This window comes from Brassica napus, chromosome C1 (genome assembly GCF_020379485.1).
Source record: "Brassica napus cultivar Da-Ae chromosome C1, Da-Ae, whole genome shotgun sequence".
NCBI lineage: Eukaryota > Viridiplantae > Streptophyta > Magnoliopsida > Brassicales > Brassicaceae > Brassica > Brassica napus.
Genome location: NC_063444.1, coordinates 9,296,669 through 9,321,880, shown reverse-complemented (window position 1 = coordinate 9,321,880; position 25,212 = coordinate 9,296,669). Strand labels below are relative to the sequence as shown.

The 25,212-nt window shown below is 35.2% G+C and overlaps 4 protein-coding genes and 1 pseudogene across 5 annotated transcripts; 3 read left to right on the top strand and 2 right to left on the bottom strand.

Annotated features, from left to right (window-relative positions):
* The first annotated feature begins 60 nt into the window (after positions 1-60).
* On the top strand, positions 61-1,893 carry LOC106375695 (pentatricopeptide repeat-containing protein At4g21170). Its single transcript, XM_013815672.3, has one exon. It carries the CDS (start codon positions 93-95, stop codon positions 1,809-1,811), a length of 1,719 nt encoding a protein of 572 aa, XP_013671126.2. The 5' UTR covers positions 61-92; the 3' UTR covers positions 1,812-1,893.
* Positions 1,755-4,037, bottom strand: LOC106375696 (ADP-ribosylation factor GTPase-activating protein AGD12). Of its 2 annotated transcripts, XM_013815674.3 has the most exons (9): positions 3,860-4,035; positions 3,527-3,605; positions 3,318-3,399; positions 3,150-3,225; positions 2,829-2,992; positions 2,662-2,746; positions 2,464-2,586; positions 2,263-2,358; positions 1,755-2,164 (listed from the first exon to the last, which is right to left on the bottom strand). In XM_013815674.3, exons 2-9 carry the CDS (start codon positions 3,564-3,566, stop codon positions 1,883-1,885), a joined length of 948 nt encoding a protein of 315 aa, XP_013671128.2. In that variant the 5' UTR covers positions 3,567-3,605; positions 3,860-4,035; the 3' UTR covers positions 1,755-1,882. The 2 variants fall into 2 exon arrangements, with proteins under 2 accessions (XP_013671128.2, XP_013671127.2); XM_013815673.3 differs by having other exon boundaries at positions 2,464-2,746; positions 3,860-4,037.
* Positions 4,038-4,218: 181 nt separating this feature from the next.
* On the bottom strand, positions 4,219-9,423 carry LOC106373007 (dolichyl-diphosphooligosaccharide--protein glycosyltransferase subunit 2-like). Its single transcript, XM_048745587.1, has 20 exons — positions 9,266-9,423; positions 8,993-9,140; positions 8,631-8,823; positions 8,463-8,552; positions 8,187-8,249; positions 7,913-7,982; positions 7,695-7,759; positions 7,369-7,423; positions 7,141-7,247; positions 6,944-7,059; positions 6,530-6,599; positions 6,127-6,231; positions 5,931-6,020; positions 5,702-5,850; positions 5,476-5,587; positions 5,314-5,397; positions 5,132-5,212; positions 4,821-5,045; positions 4,634-4,756; positions 4,219-4,512 (listed from the first exon to the last, which is right to left on the bottom strand). Exons 2-20 carry the CDS (start codon positions 9,136-9,138, stop codon positions 4,396-4,398), a joined length of 2,061 nt encoding a protein of 686 aa, XP_048601544.1. The 5' UTR covers positions 9,139-9,140; positions 9,266-9,423; the 3' UTR covers positions 4,219-4,395.
* A 7,262-nt stretch (positions 9,424-16,685) lies between these two features.
* LOC111213812 lies at positions 16,686-18,764 on the top strand (annotated as a pseudogene).
* Positions 18,765-23,687: 4,923 nt separating this feature from the next.
* Positions 23,688-24,631, top strand: LOC106374350. Its single transcript, XM_013814401.3, has one exon. The coding sequence runs from the start codon at positions 23,762-23,764 to the stop codon at positions 24,482-24,484; it is 723 nt and encodes a 240-aa protein (XP_013669855.2). The 5' UTR covers positions 23,688-23,761; the 3' UTR covers positions 24,485-24,631.
* The last annotated feature ends 581 nt before the right edge of the window (positions 24,632-25,212 follow it).

Genomic DNA, 25,212 nt, shown 5'->3' with positions numbered 1-25,212 from the left:
CTATTGTCAGCGAATCTGGTCTCGTGACCCAACTTCCCCTTAAACCCCTTGAGTGCCTTTAGTGCTAATGTGAGAACTAAGCAACTAACTAAATGGTTCTTCTCCGCAAAAGCATTGGACTCTTCAAACGATTCTCGACATCCTCTGCTTCCGACAGGAAAACACAACTGACTCTGTTCCGACCAGCCACCGAGATCTCCTCGATTATCTTGCAACGACGCAACTGGGACACTCATCTCCGCTATGTCAAATCCAAGCTCCCAAGAGCAACACTCACACCGCCTCTCTTCCTCCAGATCCTCCGCGAGACTCGGAACTCTCCCAAAACCGCTCTCGAGTTCTTCGACTGGGCCAAAACCCATCTCCGGTTCGAGCCTGATCTCAAGTCTCACTGCCGAGTCATCGAAGTTGCTGCCGAAGCAGGTCTCTTGGAACGAGCAGAAGCCCTCTTGCGTCCTCTCGTTAAAACGCATTCAGCGTCTGTAATCATCGGATCGATGCAACGTTGGTTTGAAGGTGAAGAAGGTTCACTCTCTATCTCACTTAGCTTAGCTATTGAGTGCTATGTCTCAAAGGGTAGTTACCAAAACGGCTTGGAAGTGTTCAGTTCGATGAAAAGACTGAGACTTTCGCCTTCTCTTAGCGCTTACAACTCTCTTCTTGATTCTCTCGTCAAAGAGAAACACTTTGGAGCGGCGTTGTGTTTGTACAGTGCCATGGTTCGAAACGGTGTCGTCTCCGATGTGTTAACTTACGATTTGGTTGCTCAGGTTTTGTGTGAACACGGGAAACACAAGAGTGTTGTTAAGTTGATGGAAACAGGTGTTGAAAGCTGCAAGATTTACACCAACCTCGTGGAGTGTTACAGCAGAAACGGTGAGTTTGATGCTGTGTTTAGCGTCATTCGTGGGATGAATGACAAGAAACTGGAGCTGAGTTTCTCTTCTTACGGATGCGTGTTGGATGATGTCTGCAGATTGGGAGACGCTGAGTTGATCGATAAGGTTCTTGTTTTAATGGTGCAGAAAGACGATTCGATTGGGAATGATCAGATCATCGAAAGGCTCTGCGAGATGGGGAAAACGTTTGCCTCTGAGATGCTTTTCCATCGAGCTTGTAACTCTGGAACGGTGCGTGATCAGACGTGTGGCTCTATGTTGAAAGCTCTGTCTAGAAATGGGAGAAGAAAAGAAGCTGTTGATGTGTACCGGTTGATTTGTCGGAGAGGTGTTTCTTTACTTGATGAGAGTTGTTATAACGAGTTCGCAAATGCTCTTTGTATAGATCATGATGATGAGGAAGAACATGAGTTGCTTGTAGATGTTATAAAGCGCGGTTTCGTCCCTTGTACACAAAAGTTATCAGAAGTGTTAGCAGCAATGTGTAGGAAAAGAAGATGGAACCAAGCAGAGAAGCTTCTTGATTCTGTCATGGAAATGGAAGTTTACTTCGACTCCTTTTCCTGCGGGTTGCTGATGGAGCGTTACTGCAGAACGGGGAAGCTGGAGAAAGCGATGGAACTACATGAGAAGATAAAGAAGATGAAAGGAAGCTTGGATGTGAATGCTTATAACGCTGTTCTTGATAGGCTTATGACGAGGCAAAGAACCTTGGTGGGAGAAGCTGTTGGAGTGTTTGAGTACATGAAAGAGATGAGTACAATGAACAGCAAGAGTTTCACAATCATGATTCACGGGTTGTGTCGTGTGAAGGAGATGAAGAAAGCTATGAGGTATCATGATGAAATGTTGAAGTTGGGGTTGAAACCTGATTTAGCATCTTATAAACGTCTTATCTTAGGTTTTAAATGAAACATTTGGATTGTGCACAAAAGCAATGAATCAAAACACACATATATTTAGTGAGCCTCTTGTTATATATTTTATTGGTCAAGACGCAGCCACTCAAGTTCTAGTTCTAATTCACCAGACTCAACATTCTGAAGCTTGATGTGAACCTCTTGTTTCACTTTCCCATCCGCAATGTTGATGATGCTGTCTTCTATAAGAGCATTGTCGCGCGATTTAAGCCATTTACCAATCTGCATATCTCCAAACATTTCAGGGTCTCCAAAAGCCATTGCGGATGTGATCAGAGGTTGGATATCAATCCCAGCTTCTCCCATTATGTCATCACCAGAGAATGCGTCATAATCAAACACTTGCTGCACAAATTCAGCAAGAAAAAAAAAATTAAGAACTTATATTAAATATTCATTAAAAGTAGAATCTGATTTGGATGGTTTTAGTCCAAGCTTTTTACCAACTTCACTGAGCCATAGTCATGAGGAACAGAGAGCATGAGTTCCTCGTTCCAAACCGGGTTTAAGTTGCTCTTCATTACAGTTGATTTTGCAGTCTGGTAATATGACGAAATACATCAGCAAATGAGATAACCATAACAGCCACTACAACAATGGTGAGAAAGACAAGAATCCACAATGTATTCAGTTGGTGGTTTTACCTGTTGTCCGAGAGTCAAGACAATATAAGAATCGCTTGTCCTCATATCTCGGACAGCTAGATTGGTTCCTTTTTTAAGAGTCACCTTCAACAATCCAATAAACTCAACCATGCCTTCAAGATGCTGCCACCATGATATCAAAAGACTGAGAGCAATGTCCAAGTTCATAGAGTTTTTTAACTGGAAAGAAGATTTTACCGGCTGTTGTGATGATGAATTTGATCCCTTCACGGATGTGATCCTCAAGCTTGGTTTCAGAAACTCTTGGTGTTCATATTTTGACCTGATTAAGATTTGAGGACATAGAAATTTTAATAAAATGTTAATGACGATAATTGGTTATAAGGGTTTTAGCAAAACTTTACCTGATAAACTGCATACGTTGGTCATGACTAGCATCAGGTCCAGGCTTAGAGACACCATCAGGTATAAATGCCTCGTAAACTGAATTTGCAGAGGCATTTCCTCCAATTTCAATCATTGAATCCACTTCATCATCTGACCATTCATCCAATGTCACAGATAAGACCTGCAAAACACCCACCCTTATGCTATCAGTAAACTTGTCAAGAAGACTTGGTGAAAGCAAATATGATGACTCTATTCCTAACGACTGTTACTTATTTACATATATAATGAAAGTGTAACATCTCCACGTAAAGGGAGAAGCAAAGAGTCATTACAACCTTTGAGATATGAGTACCAAGGCTTCTGTGCACACCACAACATTTCAAGCATATGAACACTCCGATATTTGCTGACCTGTAATAGTACAAGTTAACCAAGATTTGGTACACGGATGCAGCTACATTGCTGCGGTATGATTGTTGGAAGCGTTACGAGAAAGGACTTACGCCCATTTAGGATCTGGAGCGCTACAATCAGCGCAGACTCGGTTATCAGATTGAGTTAAAAGATCACTTATTCTCCTTTTACCTGTGAAGCAAGAGGGTGAATCATTCTCAACCTCACACCACAAAATCTTTTGTGAAGTTTATGAACACACAAAAAAAAACTCATATTCCTTAAGAGTAATGATTGATAAAGTAAACCAGCAATATACCTGAGCTATTCTTTCCTTGTCCGGCTGCAGAACAACTCATTGCTCTTCTCAAAAGCTAGCAATCGTTCAAACACGATTCCTACACAGAACAAAAGATATACCAATCACGCACAATAATGTTAGACAAAGAAAAATCAAAAGTTTCATGATTCTTAAAAAGATCAAAACTCTGATTTCAAAAACCAAACATTTTGGAGAAAACACGACCACAGAACCACCAAGAAGAAGAACATATCTTTTTTTTTCAATACCAGATAGAGAAAGAGATCCAAAATAATCGAGAGACCACAATAAATGAATCTTTATCTATTCCTGAAACCATTAACAACTTACAGAAAATGAAAGTCAAAGGTGACGATGCACACAATCACTGAAGAAGAAAGATTATGCAAAGGAATAAGCAGAGTATGTACGGAATTGGAATAGGGAGATGAAGATTAGATTTGAACGTGTCTTATTGCCAATCAGGGGAGAGAGAGAGAGAGAGATATGAATGTTCTTACACAAACTTTTCAGATGAACTAACAATAAATATTAGATTTATTACGTGCTGCTCTCTTTTACTTTTAGTTTATTGAACTGTAAATTTTGAAAGTCATAAGCCTGCCAGTCTATATTTCCCTTATAGTTACATCGTTGACTAGTTCTAGTTTCCTTTATTCTTTTCATCAACATTGGTTAAACGAAAAAGGTAAGGAAGGCAACTCTTCTTGATAACTTTTTAAGACTAAACTGAAACTCTGTAATCTTTTGGAATTGTCTTATTACCATAATCTATATAAGTTACTGCTACAAAACTGAAATACGAAACTGCTCCATAGAGACACAGGAACCATAAAAGATCCATCATAGTGATGAATAAATATCCTTCAAGCAGATTTCAGCTTGTTCGATGCTGCTGCGAGGTGAGACAGTGTTCTGTGTCCGACGAACAACAGAAACACTCCCAGCAAAGACAGTGCCTTTAGAGTCGTAAACAGATCCAACTGCATGATGCAAAGGAAAAACAAAAAAGGGTATTTTTAATTATGATGAGGAGCTATAGATTTTTTTGATTATGCAACGGTCTTTATAAACTTAAAACAAGAACCGGTTTTGAGAACTTGCCTTCACCCAGAAGAGCACGTAGAGAAGCAGAACAGCTCCAATGCCGCCATGGAACAGTAAAGCGGATGTTGCAGCCCCAACAGACGATGGGAAGCTCTTTATGTTCACTCCCAACCGTGTAAGCTGAAACACACAATATTTAGAAGTTGCGAAAAATGTGTCTATTTACAAGCGAAAGAAGACTGACCCCTATCAAGAAGCCGATGAATGGGAGAACTATAAGACCCAAGAAAACTAGTGAAATCTGCTTTGCGGGAAGCTTTTCTGGAACCCTGAAGATGTGTGATATCTCAGCTTTTGGCACATATCTTGAGTAAGGATCAGTAGGCTGGAGAGGAGGACGCGCCGCCTTCTCTGGATGTTCTGGTAGGTCTAGTTCGATGTGGCCAATATTACTCAATAAAGAGTTCTCCTGGAGAAATGAAAGGACAAAATATCATTGTTCAAAGTTCTGAATATGTAAATCAACTGCATTGGACCTGAAAGAACAGTAATTACCATGGAAGCATCTCCAATAGTTAGCTGGATCTCATATTTGCCAGAAAGGTAGTACAGCTTCTCAACCAATCCAAGAAAAACCTAAAGGGTAAAAATAACATCAATCATTAGTATTGTAATTAGAACGCCACTGCTCCCCAAACTAGACAATTAAAAAATGAAGATATGTCAAAGAACTTAACTAGAACTAATTCAGACTTCTTTCCAGAAGTTTTCACGAGAAAGATATGCTCGACCTGTGACTCATGTTTCAGCTTGAGAAATGCCTGCATGGAGGAAGTAAGCAAGTCAAGGAAGTGAACAGAGAATAACCATTACTAAAGCAGAATCGGGAATGAACAAACCTGGTGTGGCTTAAACACATGGCCAATTGGAGTAGTTAACTGGAATGACAGGCGCAGCTTTTGGAGATGGTTTGCTGATAATGATACTGCTTCATCTTTAGTTAAATCTAGCCTACAGTAGTTGTAAAGGAGAACCAAGTAACAAAATGATGATAAGCACAACAACAAAATTGCAAAAAAGTATATTTTGTAAGTAACTAATGGTACAGCGATACAGGTGACATACTTTTTCTGAGATTCAACGCTCCCAACGTCACTGTCAAGTACAGCAATTTCTGCATTCTCAATGGTAATAGCTCCTGTGGCGGCTATAGGCACTTTTGTTTGAGCTTCGGTTATGTATGCTTTTTCATTTGCCCACTCATCTAGCAAAATCTACAAAAAACGAAGCTTATCATATTCTTAACATACATTGTATATGAAGTCTGTGTGATATATACCGACAAGAGCAATACCTCAAATACAAATGTATACTTTCCAACATCAAAGTTCTTAGGAAAGGATTCCAAGAAGTACGTTGCACTTTCAGCGTCAAACTTAAGCTCCTGTACACCCAAAAATATAATGGAAACAAGTAAACAAGCTTAATGCAGAGAAAAAGGACGATTTACTAATGTGGGCTCAAATAGTCAGAGAAGCTACATTATTTACCTGGTTGTTAATTACAGAAGAACCCTTTGATCCAGAACTTAGAGCTTGTGCGAGCTTCACACTAAGAGCTGGTGCCTTAGAACCGAGTACAGTGCTGACTTTAACCTAGTTCCAGATAAAGAGAATAAAATATAAAACCAATATCCAAAAAGGTAATTGACGAAGGGTCAACTAGACAGAGTCATTATCGAGTAAGAGAGTCTATGCAAACATCCAATTCTATGAGATTGGGCAATCTCTACCAACTAAATATCCAACATCTAACCGATATAGCCAGAAAATCTAGACTTAAGACTGCCACGACAAGAAGTACTACTATTCACATAAGAGAAAAACAGAAAATAAAAGAAATTAACATCTCAAACTATGCCAGCACATCTTGATGAAAGTTTTGATGGCATACCTTCAGAGGTTCTTTCTTTGTCAACGAAATGACAGAAGATGGAAGAGACAAGATGAGTGGAACGGAGAACCTGAAATCATAGAAAACGACCATAAACACACATTATTGCTTTCAGAGAAAGAGCATATTCAATGAGCAACTGATTGAAATTTCGCAAGTGTTCAAGCTTTTAAACTTCTAATCTTCTCTACAGATATCATTTCTGCCTATCATTTTGCTAAATTTTCCAGGATAGAGAACTACAAGCCCTTCAGAACATTTTTTACATGTAAAGGGAAACAGATTTCCTCTATCAAAAGCAACTATTAGCATGAAAGAGCGGAAGCAACAGTAAGTCCTAGTGCCACATTCTAAGATGTGTGCTGAAATAAAACAAAAGGAAATTGCATAAAGAGGGCATGAAAGTAGCATTACCTGTTGTCTTCCAAACAAGCTAGTGCATCTATTTGGTTGAAGAAATCTTTGGCATCACCAGGAATTCCAACACCAAGAAAGAACTTGGCCAAACCAACTATCTTTTCACCTGGAAGCTGCATGAGAGAATAGGAGAAGGTGAGTTATCAACACATATGACAAAATACAGGATACAAAGAAATATGGTTACTACATACGTTCAATCCTGTGGATTCTGAAGCTGCAAATGACTTGAGCCCTCTAATTACTGATGCAGTTGTTGATATTGGGCCTTCACTTTCATCGAAGTAAAATGTCCCATCGTCTAAACGATCAAAAAATAATAATCAACACCAGATATGCAAATCTAAACTGAAGAAACTATGAATTGCCTGAAGAAAATCTCTTATGCGTACACATAATATAGCAAGTAGTTTACTGCATACCATATTTTTGAATACTGTCAAAAAGCTTCGTGATACCCGTCTTCAAAGTCTGGATCTACGAGATGACAAAGAAGAATGATGATATCATCACACAAGTAATAACAACAAACTACCATATAAAATGGCAAAAGAACATAACCAGATTAAAAAGTAAGATACACATGCATAATTTACAATTTGGAAGTTAAAATCATCAAAACACAGTTGTCTATTTAGTTACTCAGAGATTCCAGAACCCAAAGAAAATTAGCACTAAGATATTTTTGTGATGGCCCATTAAAATATATTCCCAGGAAATCAGTAGTATAGTACACCATTTCACTTACCAAGGAGTGATCAATCTCTGAAGGTGCTAATGAAATCACTCCAGCAAGCGTTTCGAAGGCTAAGCCTGAAGGAAAAAAAATCTTAGGCTTAGAAGAACGTAAATAAGATAAAACAGAGCAAGGAAGTAAGCCGTTAAAGGTGTAATAATCGAAAAGGTTTCATTATTAACGTTTAGCCTCGTGACGTAGGAAGGGTTAATCCAGTAAGAAATACTTACCAGCAGCAAAGGTGCTTGATTCCGGATTGTTGGGGCTGTAGCGCCATTTTCCATCACTCTGGCTAAGAGCCTGATTCAAATTTACTATATGAGCCAAATATTACTCAAAAAAATAATCTATGTATGTAATATAGGAACTGGATATCCGTAACAAGTCTGCGCTATATACACTTCTAACAGAATCTAAAACTGATAGTTCAGAAAGAAAGTGTATAATGTAACATCTTATAGTTCAACAACAACGGCATATTAGATAAGCTAAACAAGTTCAAACCTTAATGGAACGGAAAACAGCTTCGGCATCTCCAAGACTTATATCAGTTCCAGAAAATTGCTCCTGGAAATGGAAAAGGGAGGTCAAGCTTGAATCCAACAAAGAGGAAAAGCAGGAAGGCAAATCAATGGAGTTAAATCAAATAAAACTATCACGATCACAGGTATCCGCCCAAACATTTTCTATACTTCCAAGTAATAATCTCATAGAAATGCTATATGGAAAAAGGAGTAGCCAACCCCATTTAATTAGTTCACAAAAGTGCACTTGTATTACCTTAACGAGCACCAAGCCTCTGACAGAATAGTAGAAGTCAAGCAATAACTTGGCATCTTTAACGCCAGTTTGAAGTTTAGAGACAATGTCCTTCAAAAGAAAACAGATGAAGTTATTTTAGCCGGTAAAAGACTATTGTGGTACTACTGGGAGGAGACAATTCTTTACCTTAGGAACATCTTCTCCAGATTTACATTTGAGAATCCCATTAACGCTCAAAGCATATAATGCATCCTTTAGAGTAGAAGAAGACAACGCAAGAACTTTAACAACATTCTCACAAGTCGCTGAGCTCAGATCAGACTTTTTATCAATCTCAAGAATCTCCAAAGTCTTTAATGCTTCATAAGCCTCCTTCAAGCTGATTATAACCAAATAAAATCGCAAATTTTAATGACTAAACAAATGAAACCTCAGCAAAAGAGACAAAAATTAGTAAAATGTGGTGAAACATCCTAATCAAATTAACTAAGGAACAATACAATATGTGACAAAACGAAATCTAAGTGTGTATTTTTCGAGAAATCAACCTTTTGTAGGATCCATCGACTGGTACGAAGACATCCAGAGCCGCGGATCGGTGAGAGTCTGAGATCGGCTGAAACACTGAAGCAGCGCCGCAAATTGCTACGGCGAGAATCAAAAATAGAAATCGAACGAGAGCTCTTTCCATCATTACTGTATCAGAAAACTCAAATAAATAAAAAATCCAAACAGTTACCGCCAACTACGACGGAGAAGATCGTAAAGCTTTAGCATTTTCAGATCGGAAGTAGATCCGTAAATGGGAAAAGGAAGATTACCAGAAGTGGGCGAGTCTCGGTAGTCAACGGAGACTGAGGTTTGGGGAAGCGTGAGATCGATCTATGGCGAAGGCGAAGACGAAGACGAAGACGAAGGCCAAAATTAACTAGTGAGGAGGAGCTTGATGACAGTAACTGATAAGACGGATTTACCCTTGCTTCTCAACTTATATTACACTCCAGTTATATTATAGTTAAACGACAGCGTATCAGGAGACCCCGTCTGTTAATAAGGTTAAAAATTCTTTTTTATGGGCAGCTAGAATATTAGTTTTAACGGTGGGCAGTGGCAGGATAACATTTTCAATGGCAGATCAAAATTACTTTTATATCTTATACTATGATTGGACCGCGCTACGGACCGGAAGTTAATAATAAAAACTGTTTTATATAAATTTATATTAATTTTATGAAGCATTTAAAAATCATGGTGGATTGAAAACTATATTATAAAAAACAATAATGAATAGAATTCTAAGATCACATTGTTAGGGCATCATTAGTGGTAAAATAGCGAGTAGAGTACCTCACTAATATTTTTATTATTATTTTTGTACATAATTTAGTTATTAATAATTTTAAAAATTAAAATAAAAAAACATGTAAAATGATATCACATGTATTCACCGATTCTTTAGAAATGTATGAAAGCTCTTCCCACATGTACCACTCTTGCTCTTTTTTTTTATCTTTTCTCTTTCCACTTTTTCAGCTTTCAATATTTTTAAATTTGTTAGAGACTGATGAATTTCAACCAGTGTGAGTGCCCTTATTTTTAATAAACATTTTTGGTTTGGAATTAAAATGACAATATCTTTCATTATTCTATTTTTTCAGAGAATACAAAATTAGCAAAAAACAATTCAGAATAATATGATAATATATATATATATATCTTCTTATTATTCTTAATTCAATTTGACATAATAAAAGAAAATATTAACTTTAAATAGATAATAGGTGAAATTTCATGTTTACCACATTCATGGTACCATTATTGATCTTTACCATCACTAAAGGGGCATTTTTAAAAATATATTTTCAATAAGTGGCAAAAGACTCTTATATCCTTGTTCTTGATATATATATATAAAATAATTATTTAAATAAAAAACATATTTTTTTATGTTTTCAAATTATACTTTTTAAAAATTCAAACTTTTTTATAATTATTTTTTTTTTAATTGTTTTGGTTTATTTTATTTTATTTTTTAATTCTACAGATATAAGATATGTTCGGTTATTTTTAAAATTTGATTCAATTCTCGTTCAGATATTTTGTTTTTTTGGTTCAATTTGGACAACAAAGTGGGGAACCAGCTAATATCAAAAACAAAATCGGGTCTCTTTCGGTTACAGGCGTTTCAGATTATTTTGGTTAATTTGAGTAAATTTTATTGATAAATTATTTTTTGCCAGGAAAAAAACAGGTGATTTAAGTTTTTTGGATAAATTATCAGATAGTTTATGTAATTTTAAATAATTTAGGAAAATGATATTCATATAATTCATTTTGGATAGTTCAGTTTATAAATAATAAGTTTATGATATTTGTTACTGTAAAACTAAGTTTATTTAATATTTTAGATTTGTAAATTATATTCCAAATTGAGATACTTATTGATTTTGGTTCGGTTCTCATTTGTTTTTGATATTTTAGTTTCAGAAAAATATAGAATACATGATATATAGAAATATACCTGATTTATGAAATTTGATTTTGTTTCGATTTTGTTTTTTATTTGGTAAGGTTCAATTCTTCAGTTACGGGTAAACACATGGCTAATTTCATGTGTGCAGAGCTTTGTAGTACGGGTTAACGACACATCGATTTTAATGTTTGCTCTCAAACCTCTCGTCATTCTATTTATTCATAAATGAAAATTAGGATACAATTATTGACCATATATTAACTTAGAAAAATAAATTGGCGGATGAATCAAATTTATTTTTCATTTGCTAGGTGATTATAGTAAGAATAATATTATTGTATAGACCCAAATCAAAGTTTAGAGTCATAAATAACAGAGCCTAAAGAGACCGACAAATAATTTAAGTGGTAAAATAGTTTACGATGACGTGATTTTTTTTTTGTTATCTATCTATATATAATTGATTACGGCTGCTGGTTCAGATGTAGATTTTGTAGGTTACCGGACTTGAAAAATTAGAGTTGTATAAGACCCAAAATTTATAAGTCTGAAGCCCAAATAATGTTGTGACAGACACGTGTCGCCTCTGCAGCGAACGACTTTCCACGTGGCAAAGCAGGAGAGACACCAACATATTTATATATATATAGATATTGAAATAGAAGTCACTACCTTGATTTATAGTCATGTTACATGTAATCTCTAATCTTATTATTATTATGTCTAACTAATTGAGACTATATGACAACAATATGCCTAAAATTTCGCTTTGGATAACCAGCATTAATTATCTTCCAATAAATAGAATTGTAATCTACAACTTATTGAATGTATTTAACCACTAAAATCTCGACCACTATTCTGTTTTGGATAAACAGCATTAAAAAATATTTATTTGTTGAAAAGCAACTATAATCATAAAATCTAAGTAGTCGTAATTTCTTTTAACTTGAAAAGCAAGTATACTCTCAAAATCTCTCAGCCGATACGATTTTTCAAAAAAACTTGCTTGAGGATTACAACTCCTTGAGGATTTTATTTTATAGTTGCAGAATATACAAAAGAAATTACACAATTACAACTCCTTGAGGATTATTGACACAATAAAAAAAATATACTGTAAAATTATTATGTTTTAAAAAGTGATAGACACACCTCATATATATTATAATATATACCAATTTAGAATTGAAAACAAAATGTTTGTATAAAAATAAGTGAAAACAAACACCCGCGCAAGTTTCACTTTAAAATAGAATAATTATATTATAAAATTAGATTGTCTCCAATGGTTCACTCTATAATAAAATATAGAATAATGTTGTTTTTTTACTCTAAATATAAAATAAAAAATGATATTACTATATATTTAACTCTATTATATAGTGAACCATTGGAGCAAAACCAATTCTATAATAGAGTTACTCGATTTTAAAGTAAAATATAGAGAAAAAAATTTATGTACCATTGAAGATGGTCTAATGGCTTTGGTTTTTACAACTAGGAGGTTTCTGCATCATATAGTGATAATAATTTTTAAAATATGTTAGTTTCTAAAACAAAACATGAAATATAACATGTCATAATAATAACTAAGACATGTTATCATTTTCAAGAAGCTATGTCATCATCTAACAATATCTATACTATACTAAAAGCTCTTATTCTAGAGCTCTAAGACTGTCCACGTAGGATGAGAAATTCAGGCCAATCAGAACATTTTATTTTGACATGTCACCATTAATGAAACAAAGTGGACTTCTCTATGGATTCTTTTAAAATTTATATGGGCTCTTTTAAAATTATCTTTTGGCCCATCAAAACCCACGCCTTCAATCTTCCCGACTTTCCTCTTCCGCGACTCCTTTCAGACGCTTGCACTTCATCTTCTCCAAATTCTGTTTTTTTCTCAATAAATAATGATGTTAAATATTTTATCACATGCGAAGAAACTCGAAGCAGAAGAATCAAAACCCAAGATGGGAAACAAGAGATTAAAACAAGAATTAACGTGGACGGCAAGAACGGCGACGCAGAAAAAGCCGATGCGGAAGACGGAGGAGAGGAAGAAGAAGCCGAGCGGCGGATTCATCAGCAGCAGCGCGGCGGCGGAGAGTCGCGTCGGGAGCGGAAGAGACGGACTCCGAGCAGCGTCGGGAGCGGAAGAGACGGACTCCTAGCAGTGAGAGGGAGGACTCGAAGAGCTACCGATCGGGGAGTAGGGAGAGAGGAAGCGGTAGCAGACGAGTAAGCAGATCTCCGGAGAGAAGATCGGAGACGACGAACCCTAATAACGGCATTGGCAGTTCTGTAAATTCGAGTAACAACAACAATATACCTGCCAAGTTCGTTTCGGTTCCTGCAACGGGTAAAGAGAAGAGAAGCAGCAACAACAACGCAGATGCGTCTATTAAAAGGGTTGCTGTCAAGAGAAATGTGGCGTCTCCAAGGTCTCAGTCGCCTGCAAGAGCGGCGTCTCCTAGAGCTCAGTCTCCAGCGAGAGTTATCAACCACTCCTAAAGGTTAAAGCTTTAATTCTTTTCCAGAATTTTTGATCCTGATGGTAAATTGGTTTCTCTTATGTCAACCGTCTTAACTGGTTCGAGATTCCATTTTTACAGAAATCTGCAAAAGTGTCGCCTACACGTGTTCGAACCTGAAGGTGTGGTCCATAAAAGAGATTTAGATAAGTTTTGCAAAGCTCTCATCTTTTTTAATTGAGCAGTGAATCTGGCATTGTTGTAATCTTCTTACTCTGATTCTATTGAAAACCATTTCTTATACATATGTTCTTCGCACCAACACGAGAGAATTGGTATGACAGCTACACGAGTTTATGTACTTATCTCTTGAAAGTTTACTTCAACAAGCATATTTGATCTTAATGATACAATAGATAAATGGTGTAGCAAATAAAAGTCTTATAGCAGTTGGCGAGACAAATCTTATCTTGAAAAAGACTATTCACCATGTTTCTACAATGCTGAAGAGGGTACCCCTTAAGCCGAGAAAAAAACTATAATCTCTTGATTCCCACGTTAATGTATGTTTAATAATCTCCAAATCTCTGTCAAGCATATATTTGTGCTCAATATCTTGAATGTGTTTTAACTTACTAACAAAATGTGTAAACTGGCTTACTTTGTGATAATTAATTTTTTAGGGACAGATGAACTGGTCAATGGAACATAGCCAGCATGAGCCTAAGACTGAGCTTTGATAGAGGAACGAAAGGTACTGATACACAATTCTTCTCTTTTTGACGCAATTGTTTGATTTGTCAAGGGTGTTTTAGCATTTGAGATCTTGAACATAGATTTATCCTTCATGAATAACTTTTACCTCCCACTTATTTATTTGCTTGCCACCGACTGATTCTATTGTTATGTGAACGTGTAGTTTCCTACACTTCTGCACCATTTGGAGATTATATTGCTTCTCCACTACTACTAAATATACATGGTTACAAAAAGCTTTTCCTGCAAACTAGAGTAATGTACTCAATTTTGATTCATCTCAATGGTCAATGTGTCTCTGAAGGTGGTTCAAAGAAATCTGCTGAAAATGGGTTTATGACAGGAGGTGGCTGTAATAGCTCGAGCAGCAGAGTAGGAAGACAAACCTGGTGATTTATTTTTCTTTGAAATCGCATGTGTATGCACATTAATCTTTTCTTAATGTACACATTATTGAGTATTGAATAAATTTGGAGGGGATAATGTCACCAATGTCAAATTCGATTATCATTATTTGCCTGATTCAAGGTCCAAGTTGTGGAGTAGAAGTTGGAATGCGGCTCTGGAGACAAATCAGTGTTGGGTAGATAAGGTATTGAATTAGTTTTGGGTAAGCGGAAATGGTTGTTCAACTGTAAACTATTATTTGTATGTTTGACTCCAACCGTTGAACATGAAAGGAATGTCTTAAACACCTGAAAAGAAGTAAGTCACAAGATTCATACACCACAGAAGAAGTAAGACACAAGAGTTGGAAGTGGTGACGACAATGTAAGAAGGAAACTAAAAGAATATTTGTAATGGGAAGATTAAAAAAGTTTCTACGGTTTGTGTGTTCCTGAGGATTCGGTTTGGTGTGTTTTGTTTTCATAGCCAAAATGGTGCTCTTAGTAAAATACAAATATAGAGATGGAACGATAATTTCAAATTAAAATTAGTTATACAAAGCTTAGCTGAAGTAGCAGTATGTTATATATATAAAAAATAAATTTCTAATGGGTTCTTAAAAGATAGTTGTATAGAATACGATTTACATTACATATACGACTGAATATAATTCCAAGTGTTGATTATATTCACTAAGTTCAATGTTAAAAAACTTCATAAAGCCACTTAGAAATATACATATTCATAACCAATTTTTAAGGATTAAGTGTATGTATTTTCTTGAGCCCTCATATAATATATAAACTGAAATTATTCATATATACAATAAAAATTACTTTCTCCATTTTCTAATAGATGAGGTTTTAGAGATTTTTTTCCAAACTATATACCGTTTTTAATTTTTAATATGAAATTTATTATTTTTATGATGGTTTTTAATAGATAGATAGTGAAGGTGTTCTTATTATAAAATATATAGAGAAACAAACTAAATGTTTTTTAATTTATGTGCATAAATACAAAACATCAAGAAATACAAACAGAAAGAACATAATACATTTATTCATGTATAATTTAAATTTATAACTATTTATATTCTACTCTTATCATTTGTAGATGTTACTGTTAAGAACTAAATAAGAGTCATGCATTTTGGTTTAATATATATTATTCCTTGCTACGTACCAATAAAAAATAGAATATTCTTTAAAATAGTTATTAATTTAGATTATATACTTAGTTAAATATAAATTCTCTACAATTTAGTTTTAATACTGACATTTTAAACAATTTTTTTTTTCAATAAAAAATCTTTCCACACAAAACAAATTGAAATATTTAAAAAATATAGAAGTTAAGTAAAAAATGCAAGTTTAGTGATTTAAAATAAGTTTTATCAAATTATTTATCAATTTTACATTTTTTCACCATCCCATACATATTCAGATAGTAAAAAAAAATGTGTTTCACTCATATTTTAAACAAACTAATATTTATATTCTCATTTATATATATGTGTAATATATATGTATTAAATATAATGATATTTGCATAAACCCGGGCGTAGCCCGGGAAAAATCTCTAGTAACAATAATATTAAAAATGGAGATTCGTAAATGTTTCACGCCTAAATATATGGTCATGCGAGGAAAGCTCGTAACAATGCTTAATTGTCGACAAAGCAACTGGAAAACACTTCAATTTTGCTAGCTCATAATCAAAGACATCTTCATCCAAGTTACTTATTCATCAAGAAAAATTCGACGCTCAAATTTATTTCCGCTGGATGCTATTAATATGATCCATGTATTAATGTATATAGGAGAGATCACTCACACTCCAGCTTCCACATGGTTATTTAACACAGACAAGCTGTATTCTCTTAAGTCTGAACCATGATGTATCCGAAACCTACTCTTGATCTAGAGTCGAACATGGTATAGACAAGTGAAACATCGACCTATAACTTCTAAAATTTGAAAGATAGTTTACATAAAGAAGACCCCTTAAGTTTTTTCAAAAAAAATTATATAATCTTTACTTGACTATCTATAAATCTCATGACCGGTCGTGTCTCGATCTTATTACTATGACGGCTTCGCTACAATTACCCGCCTGAATGTAGCCAAGTGGTCGATGAGACCTAGGAATGTGCTACAACACTCCTTCATGGTTCGAGTCTCCCTTAAAACAATGTCAAAATTATGTGGGAAGTCATAAGAAAAATAAAGATCTGGGATTAGTTGGAAAGCATTTCAGATGCGGATCACGTAGTGCGGTAGCCAATCCACTATATATAATTAAATGTGTTCTTCCCGTGACCAACCGAATCAGCCGAGCCGATGCGGCATAGAAAAAAAAACGGTTTCGCTACAACAGTCTCATTCGAAATTCTCATAACAAGTTTTTGGATGACTTCCTCATCAAGGTTACTTCTTCGATTGTGTTCTCATTAAGAGACCCTTCAGTTACTTCATGATCAAGAAAACCTTTCACGTAAGCAACTTTGCATTGTCCAATCTGAAACATGTGATCCTTGATTATTAAGCGCATCACGAATCATTTGTTGATCCTATTCGCTGGTTATCTTACTAGAGTTAAACGTTTTCAAACAATAGACTTTATTATGTGTATATAAATCCAGTTCCTTATTCTTCTTCTCCACTCCTCACCATCAAACTTCCCTAATGGCTTCAATCAGCTTATTTGAAGCATCAATATCTTTTTTTTTCTTTCTCGTCTTCTGTTACTTTCTCAACAAGAAACATTCTTGTTACATGCGCATCAAGAAATCCTTCCAAAGCTACCCTTGGAACTGGCCTTTTCTTGGGATGCTTCCAGCTGTCCTCATGAGGCTCGGTCAGATCGATGATATCATCTGGGTCTTAGAGAAGAACAACTTGACATTTATTTTCAGGGGTCCATGGTTCACTAGATTGCATGGGTTGATCACAGTTGATCCAGCTAATATACATCATATATTGAGCTCAAATTTCTCCCACTACATCAAAGGACCGAAGTTCAAGGAGTACTTTGATGTTTTTGGAGACCGTGCTCAATCATCAAGGTTTTCAAAACTTGTCAATGAGTGTCACAACAAGTAAACTCAAGGACGTGCTTCTTCCTCTTTTCAGTCGCTTTTCAGAGGATGGGACAGTCGTGGACTTGCAGGATGTGTTCCGGAGACTCATGTTCGATATATCGCTAGTTACAATCACCGGGTCTGATCCTCAATCTCTCTCCATTGAAATGCCAGAGGTTGAGTTCGCAAAAGCTTTCGATAACGCTGGGGAAGCCATTCTGTTTAGGCACATCATACCAAGATTCTTGTGGGAGTTGCAAAAACGAATGGGATTGGGAAAGGAGAAGAAGTTGACAGAGGCGGGTTCCACTTTTGACCGGATCTGCACGAGATATATATTTGCAAAGAGAGAAGAGAAAAGATCAACAGAGAATGATCATGATCATTCAAATGGAGAAAGTGAAGATCTTTTAACATCTCACATAAAGCTAGATACAAGCAAGTACCAGCTCTTGAATCCAAGCGATGACAAGTTCCTTAGAGACACCATTGTAACTTTCATTTTCGCAGGGAGGGATTCCACTTCCTCTGCTCTCACTTGGTTTTTTGGGCTCCTCTCAAGAAACCCTCACGTGGAAGCCAAGATTCGCCAAGAGATCAGAAAAAATCTACCAATAGCTGGAACTAGTCAAGAGGGGCCATGGTCGGCTATAGATCACAAAGAGTTTTTGAACAAATTGGTATATCTACATGGGGCGTTGTATGAAACAATGAGGCTCTATCCACCAGTTCCATTCGAGCGCAAGTCTCCTATAAAATCAGATGTGCTTCCAAGTGGGCACAAAATTGATGCAAACTCTCATGTTATCATCCCTATCTATGCGTTAGGGAGAATGAGATCTGTATGGGGACAGGACGCATGGGAGTTCAAGCCAGAGAGATGGATTTCAGAGACTGGAGGGTTGAGACATGAGCCTTCTTCCAAGTTCTTAGTGTTTAACTAGGGTCCAAGAACTTGTCTAGGTAAGCATATAGCTATGACCGCAATGAAAACCGTGGTCGTGGAGATATTACAAAACTATAACATTAAAGGACATAAAATTGAGCCAAAGCCTCGTCTTATACTTCACATGAAACATGGGCTTAGAGTCACGCTTACTAAAAGAGGTTCAGCTTGAAATGCTAATGTTTGAGTTGATCCTAATTATCTATCCGATATATATATATATTTTTTAAAATCAATAAGGTACGTATTTATTGTCCAAATGTTCTTCCCTAGTGATCTCTGCAAGGAAGTTTGTATATGCAAAAAGTTCCATATAACAATAAAGAATGTGTTGTATATGCAAAAAGTATAATTGTAAAAAAATAAAGAATGTTATAATTGTATATGCTAAAAGTTTCATATATATATATATATATATAAATATGTTGGTCTCACTCCTAAGCTATCCACGTGGAAAGTCACTCTCTGACGGACCGACACGTGTCCACTTTAACTTGTGGTCTGCGTTTCATTAATACAGCCGTATCTGTATTTGTTTTTGTATGATGGGCTGGAAAAGTGTTGGGGTACGTTTTATTTAATATCGGTCCGTAACCTGATAAAAAAAAACCTAAAATTTTGATGTTGTCGTCTTCTACTTCATTGTACATAGACTTTTCATCTTCGTCGAATGCATCCGTTTCTTTCTTCTCCGTGTTTACTCCCCCTTAATTCAATCACCACGATGTAGCCTTGAATGTGTGCTTTGATTAGGAGTCAGTGAATATGAGAGTATAAATAGGTGAGCATTCTTTCTCTTACGATCATCTTATCGGCGGCGGAGAAGGCTATGTCTGTCTGCGAGCTCAAAGAGCATCACACCGATGCTACAGAGACGGTTAACAACCTCTGTAATAAACTTAGACAGAAACGCCTCCAGCTCCTTAATACAGATGGTTTGTGCTTCTCTTCTTCTTCTTCCCAATCTATATGAAGTGGTTTGGGATTGTATATGTAGTGCTTTGGGATTGTTTGTTCTTAGACATGTTTTGATTTCTGTAAAAATGAATTTTGATAGTGGCCAAGTACTCGGTGGCGCAGATTGGTACCTTCTAACTCCAACTCTTATCTGGAAAGTCTCGAAACCGAGCCTGGTGAGACAGATTCATCTCAGCGTTTGGTTTCTGAGCGCGAGAGCTAGCCAGAACAATCAGTCTCGCAAGATAAAAGAACTCGACAAAAAGTTGAGACACAAGTTGTGAGATACAAATTATGTTTTGTTGGCATGTGATCAAGCCAGTGATTGATGAATCCTTGACACATATCACTAACATTATCTATAGGCTAAAAGCTCAACAAAGAAGAAGAATAAAAGCTTGGAATAGAATGAGAAGCTTTCATATGTTTATGTTAGAGCTCGAGTAACTTAGCATCTCACATATTTGCACAACTCTTTTTTTTTATCTTAATCAGTTGATTAATTGCTAATTCACTACTAATTTTCAGATTATAAGAAAGAAGGGAGAAGACTAGTGCACGGATGAAGCTGCTACAGGAACTGGTCCCAGACTGTGATAAGGTTTGTCTCTCAGATAATGACTTCTGATCAATATGCTAATTAATCTTTATGTCTTTGTTTGTGCTTAACGACATAATATTTTCTGAATAGACACCCTAAAAGTAAGAATATTAGTTTGATGATATAGTCTTTTTTTTGTTAATTAATCAAAAAAAAAATTGGATTTCTTAATTGTTTTTTATGAAGAAGAGTGGTTTTTGGTGTGCCAAAGAGGCCTTAAAGATCTTAACTATATTGTTTCTGTGTTAGTGTGTTGGGAGAAGTATCCTCACAGGAAAACTCCAGGCTTGAAATCAGAATATTGCCTTCGTCAAGAAGATAGTAATAAAAGTTCTGGAAATGACTTAAGAGACGATTTGAGTAGGGAAAGATTAATCCTTTCGTACATGCTCCGTTTTTTTTCGTAAAAAGAGAGTCCTTCTGTCTTTCTTTCTTAATTCCTTTGTTCGTGTATTTTCCTAATACGTTGGACTCTTTTGGTCTATGAGTCATTAAATGAGTTCATCTTAATATGTTATCAAATTGAATATGTTATCAAATTGTTTCAGAAGAAAACGTCTTTCCCATCCAGTGACCAAATATTTGATGTTTCAAGAAAGTGGCACTAGAGTATTCTCTTATGAATTTTTGGTTTTTGCACTTCTTTTCCTTCATGACAATGATGAAAAATAAAGATAAATATATGGAATATGATTAGATTATGTGTATATGGTAATGGGATGTGCATATACCAAAACCGAAACCGGTTGCATTTTATACACCAAAACCAAAACCGGTTGCATTTTATACTTTTTTGGTGTGCGCTTTCATCCACTCCATGTGGAGTACTATTCAAAAGTAATTGTTAGTATGATCATTTGCTCATTTGTGTAATAAATTTCACAATAAAAACAAATATTAAACAAGGAAAAAGCATCATCATCCATATATATGTTAGATCATTTTTATTAATTTCATTATTTATTGATATTGATACAAATAAGTTTGAAATAAATATAATTTTTTTATTTTTAAGCAATTTAAGTGATCATAAAAGATATGAAAAAGATTATTTGTTATTATATACCATAAACAAAAAGAAACATTATTTATTAAAACTAATAGGATTACTAAATTTGGGAGTAATAATATATTTACATATTCATATTTTTAAGGTTAATTATTTATAATTTGGTAAATAAATATTATTTAATTTCATCTCCGCTATTTTATAAACCTTCACAAAAAGATACAATGGTATTTGAAAAATTTCATTCTCTTTTCATCGATTTCGATTGTTTATGTATTTTATAGTGTTATAATACTACAAACATTGTAAAATCTGACAACTCTGAATTAAATCAGAAACAATATTAAGAATTCGATCATATTAACTGTATAAAAAATGTTAAAAATAATATAAGGAGGGTGTATTGAATCTGACATTTGAAGTAATTTGATTTTTAATTAGTTTGTAGATGATTGCAGGAGAATTGGAGAATTTAGTGTGATTTTTGTTAAAACACTCTAGAATCTCATCTAAAACAGTGAGATTTGGATTTTTATTTTTATAACTAAGGAACTCTCCTCAAACACTCTAGAATCAATTAAAGTACTCTAAAATCTTCAACTTAAATTTTGTTCAATAACAGTGGATTTCAGAGTGTTTTATGAAATGACAAGTTCAATAACACTGGATTTTAAAGTGTTTTTTAAAATCCATGTTTGAATAACAGTGGATTTGTCATTTTAATATAAATCACTTGAAACTCTCAGTTGAATACACCCCCCTAAATTCTTTAAAAAAATAATGCTTGTTAAACGTATACAATAACTTTCGAAACTATTTTTAAAGTCAAATCTCGCCCGTAGGACGGGCCGACCCTAGTAACAATAATACTAAAAGTCAAGATTCGCAAATGTATTTAAGCAAAAAAATAACAGATTAGCAAATGTACCACTTTCACGCCTAAGTATATATGGTCATGCGAGGAAAGCTCGTAACAAATGCTAAAGTGTCGACAAAGCAAGTCGAAAACATTTCAATTTTACTAGCTCCTCATCAACACATCAACCCCTAGTATTTATTTCTTAGCAAGATATCTTCATCCAAGTTACTTCATAGTCAAGAAGTTTTAATCACAATCCAGCTCGTCCTATCGACGATTCTTTGATCAGACGTTCCACATGGCTATTTAAATACAGACGAGCTGTTTGAAACGAAACCTTCAATATGAATTAAAAGGTGAAGCCTCTAGTTATATAGATGCAGTGAAAACGTGGACTTACTTCGCTTGTTGTTGCATTACATATCATGTGTATATAAATCAATTTTTTTCTTTTAGCTTAAATTCAAATTATTTCTAATGTTATCTTCTCTACACAATATCAAAACTCTTAAATTCATGGCTTCGATTAGTTTATTTGAAGCATAACTAGTTCTTCTTGAGAATGACGTTGTAGTTGAACAGAACTTTCAAAAAATCACTTGACAAATAATGTTTAGAAGATAATTAGGAGATAATGTTGTATTGTCCTTTTTTGTCAACATAATGCTGTATTGTCTTGTCTTTTATATTTGGTGGAAACATTAAATATTATATTGTCACAATCATGAATTTCACGTTTTTACTAGTTGGGTATAAACTAGTTAAGCCACCAAGTAAACATGATACTTGCAAAAAGATATATATATATATATATATATATATATATATATATTTTCTTCTGTCAACCATATATATATATACATATATATTAGGTGATTTCCCGTACTTATGCACGATATAAAAATTTATAAAATAAATATATCATAATAATTTATTATTATTTTATTTTAATTTTAAATAATTTTTATAATTATATTGCAATTAATATGTAAAATTTATTTTAGAAAATATTATGTCATTCTAATTTACATATGATTTCGGACATATAATATCTCATATGTTTAGTTATTATTTGGATATATTGGATAACATAAATTTTTCAAAGTTAACCATAATATTTTTTTTCTATAGATTAAAAATTTTGATTATTTTTTATTTTCATTTAATTTGAATCTTGAAATTTTGATTATTTTTGTTTAGAGAATCTTATTGTATAACATTTAGAATACTAATCTCTGAAAGTTTCTGATTATTCAGAATCTCATATCAATGATCATAATTTTCAGAGATTTGTGTTAATCAGTGTTTTTAAAACCGAACCGAAAGCTGAACCGAATAATTTTTGGGTCACGGTCCAATATGGTTCGACCGGACCAAACCTGGTTTAATATGTTTTTAGTACATAAATCTAAAAGTAATATTAGTAAATATGATACATAATTAAAGTATAAATGAATTTCGAACATAAAATATTTTAAATATGAACTAGTTTTATGTTCAAATGGATGGTTTAAAAACTTTTGATAATTTAAGTAGTTTTTATCGGTTTAATAATCTTGAGATCCAATCTGGCTACGTGATCGGTTCATGGTCGAATCAATTTTAGAACCAACCCGGTTATGTAATCGGTTCATGGTCGAACCCGGTTCAACCATCGGATCGGTCCGGTTTTAAAAACACTGCAGAAAACCCTAACCCCTTCCCAATCATTTCAACCTTCATTTTTCATTCAATCGGAGAGGTCTCGACGGAATCAAAACCTCAGCCATGATCCGATTCGCAAGAACAAAACCCATACTCGGCTCACTGAGTCACGACCTCCTCCAGAAATGCCACGCGAGCGGAACCCCCAAGGGAAAATCCAAGCTCAAAACAATCCAAGCCTTGAAGCGCCACAAAGCCACCACCAAAAGAGGTGGAAGCGGCGGAGAGGATGAGAGTAAGGGGAAAGGAGCAATCTCCGATCACTGCATAAACCCACCTCACCCCGTTCGCTACCTCAGACCCAAGGAGAGAGATCGAGAGGCTCAGCGAGAGAAGCTCGGCCTGATCAGCAAGGCGAGGCAACGAGAGATCGACATCCAGAAAAAGCTCGGACCTTTCACCACGGCCAGGGCCACCGACGAGCCGATCAGGATCGGGGTCGCGGGGTTGGATTACGTCGCGTTGGGGATTTTTACTGAAGACGAGTTGCCCAAGTACAAGGTGACGGTGGAGGACGGGAAGAGGCTGGCGAAGGAGTACAGCAGAGTGCTTATGAAGGAGCATAGGGAGAAGCGTGCGGCGGAGATTGGTCTGATGAAGATGAGGAAAGCTGCGTTCGAGGCGTTGCCGGAGGAGCTGAAGAAGGCGGCTTTGGAGCGTGATACGACGACGCCGTTTCCGGTGATTCGGGGAGCGGCTACGGTGTTGCCTCCTGTTGAAGGGTATCTGGAGAGGATTATGAATGCAGCTAATAAGAAGAGCTCGAGTAAAGAGAAGCTGAGATGATCTAATTGGGTTTTGATCAAAAGAACAACTTTGAACTTTTGTCTTTACTTTGTTGATCCTTCTGAAATCAAATGGCCATAGTGTATTTACTACACTCTATGGTAGAACACTAGTTGAAGCTTATAAAGTTTAAATCTTTTTCAGACTGTTGAAGCTCGTTCTTTTTCGACTTTTTTCTGTTTGAGATTGAGTTACTGGTAATGATTGGAATCATCCTCTTGCTTAAGACCAACTCTTTTATATCTACTTTCTTGGTCTAATTTTTATAACTTCTCCAGATTGTAAGTGATCTGTAATTAGCAATATAGACTAACAGTCACTATACCAAGATTACACTTGCTTAATTCATATGAGAATTGGGTTTTGTGCTTTGTATTAGTTTGTGGTGATATGAGAAAAATATAGTTTAACTGAAGTTTTGCAAAATTGTATCTAGGAGATGATTATATATTTACTGTTTCTGCTTGTATTGCTATATCCAAATGCGTTGTATTAATTTGCTCGAAGCTCTATAAATCCCCGTAGAGTGCAATGGCAAGAGTTCTAAAGCTTCAAGACCACGATTCTCCACGGAAAATCATAGTTTGAGAGCTGTAATGGCTAAAATTTATCTACTGGCATCTCCTTTTCTATATATTTTTTTTTCCTTAGTCTTTGGTAAACTAATCAAGTTTGTGTATCTGATCTTGGATCACAAAATTTATAATTTTACAGAAACTTCTGTCCAG

Coding starts and splice junctions, on each gene's coding strand:
- LOC106375696 (XM_013815673.3), bottom strand. CDS start 3,566: ATGAGTTGTTCTGCAGCCGGACAAGGAAAGAATAGCTCAG. Junction 2,359..2,463: donor TCTTGACTCTCGGACAACAG/GTAAAACCACCA, acceptor TCATATTACCAG/ACTGCAAAATCAACTGTAAT. Junction 2,165..2,262: donor ACTATGGCTCAGTGAAGTTG/GTAAAAAGCTTG, acceptor GAATTTGTGCAG/CAAGTGTTTGATTATGACGC.
- LOC106373007 (XM_048745587.1), bottom strand. CDS start 9,138: ATGATGGAAAGAGCTCTCGTTCGATTTCTATTTTTGATTCTCGCCGTA. Junction 8,553..8,630: donor CTGGAGAAGATGTTCCTAAG/GTAAAGAATTGT, acceptor TTTCTTTTGAAG/GACATTGTCTCTAAACTTCA. Junction 6,232..6,529: donor CAAAGAAAGAACCTCTGAAG/GTATGCCATCAA, acceptor ATCTGGAACTAG/GTTAAAGTCAGCACTGTACT.
- LOC106375695 (XM_013815672.3), top strand. CDS start 93: ATGGTTCTTCTCCGCAAAAGCATTGGACTCTTCAAACGATTCTCGACA.
- LOC106374350 (XM_013814401.3), top strand. CDS start 23,762: ATGATCCGATTCGCAAGAACAAAACCCATACTCGGCTCACTGAGTCAC.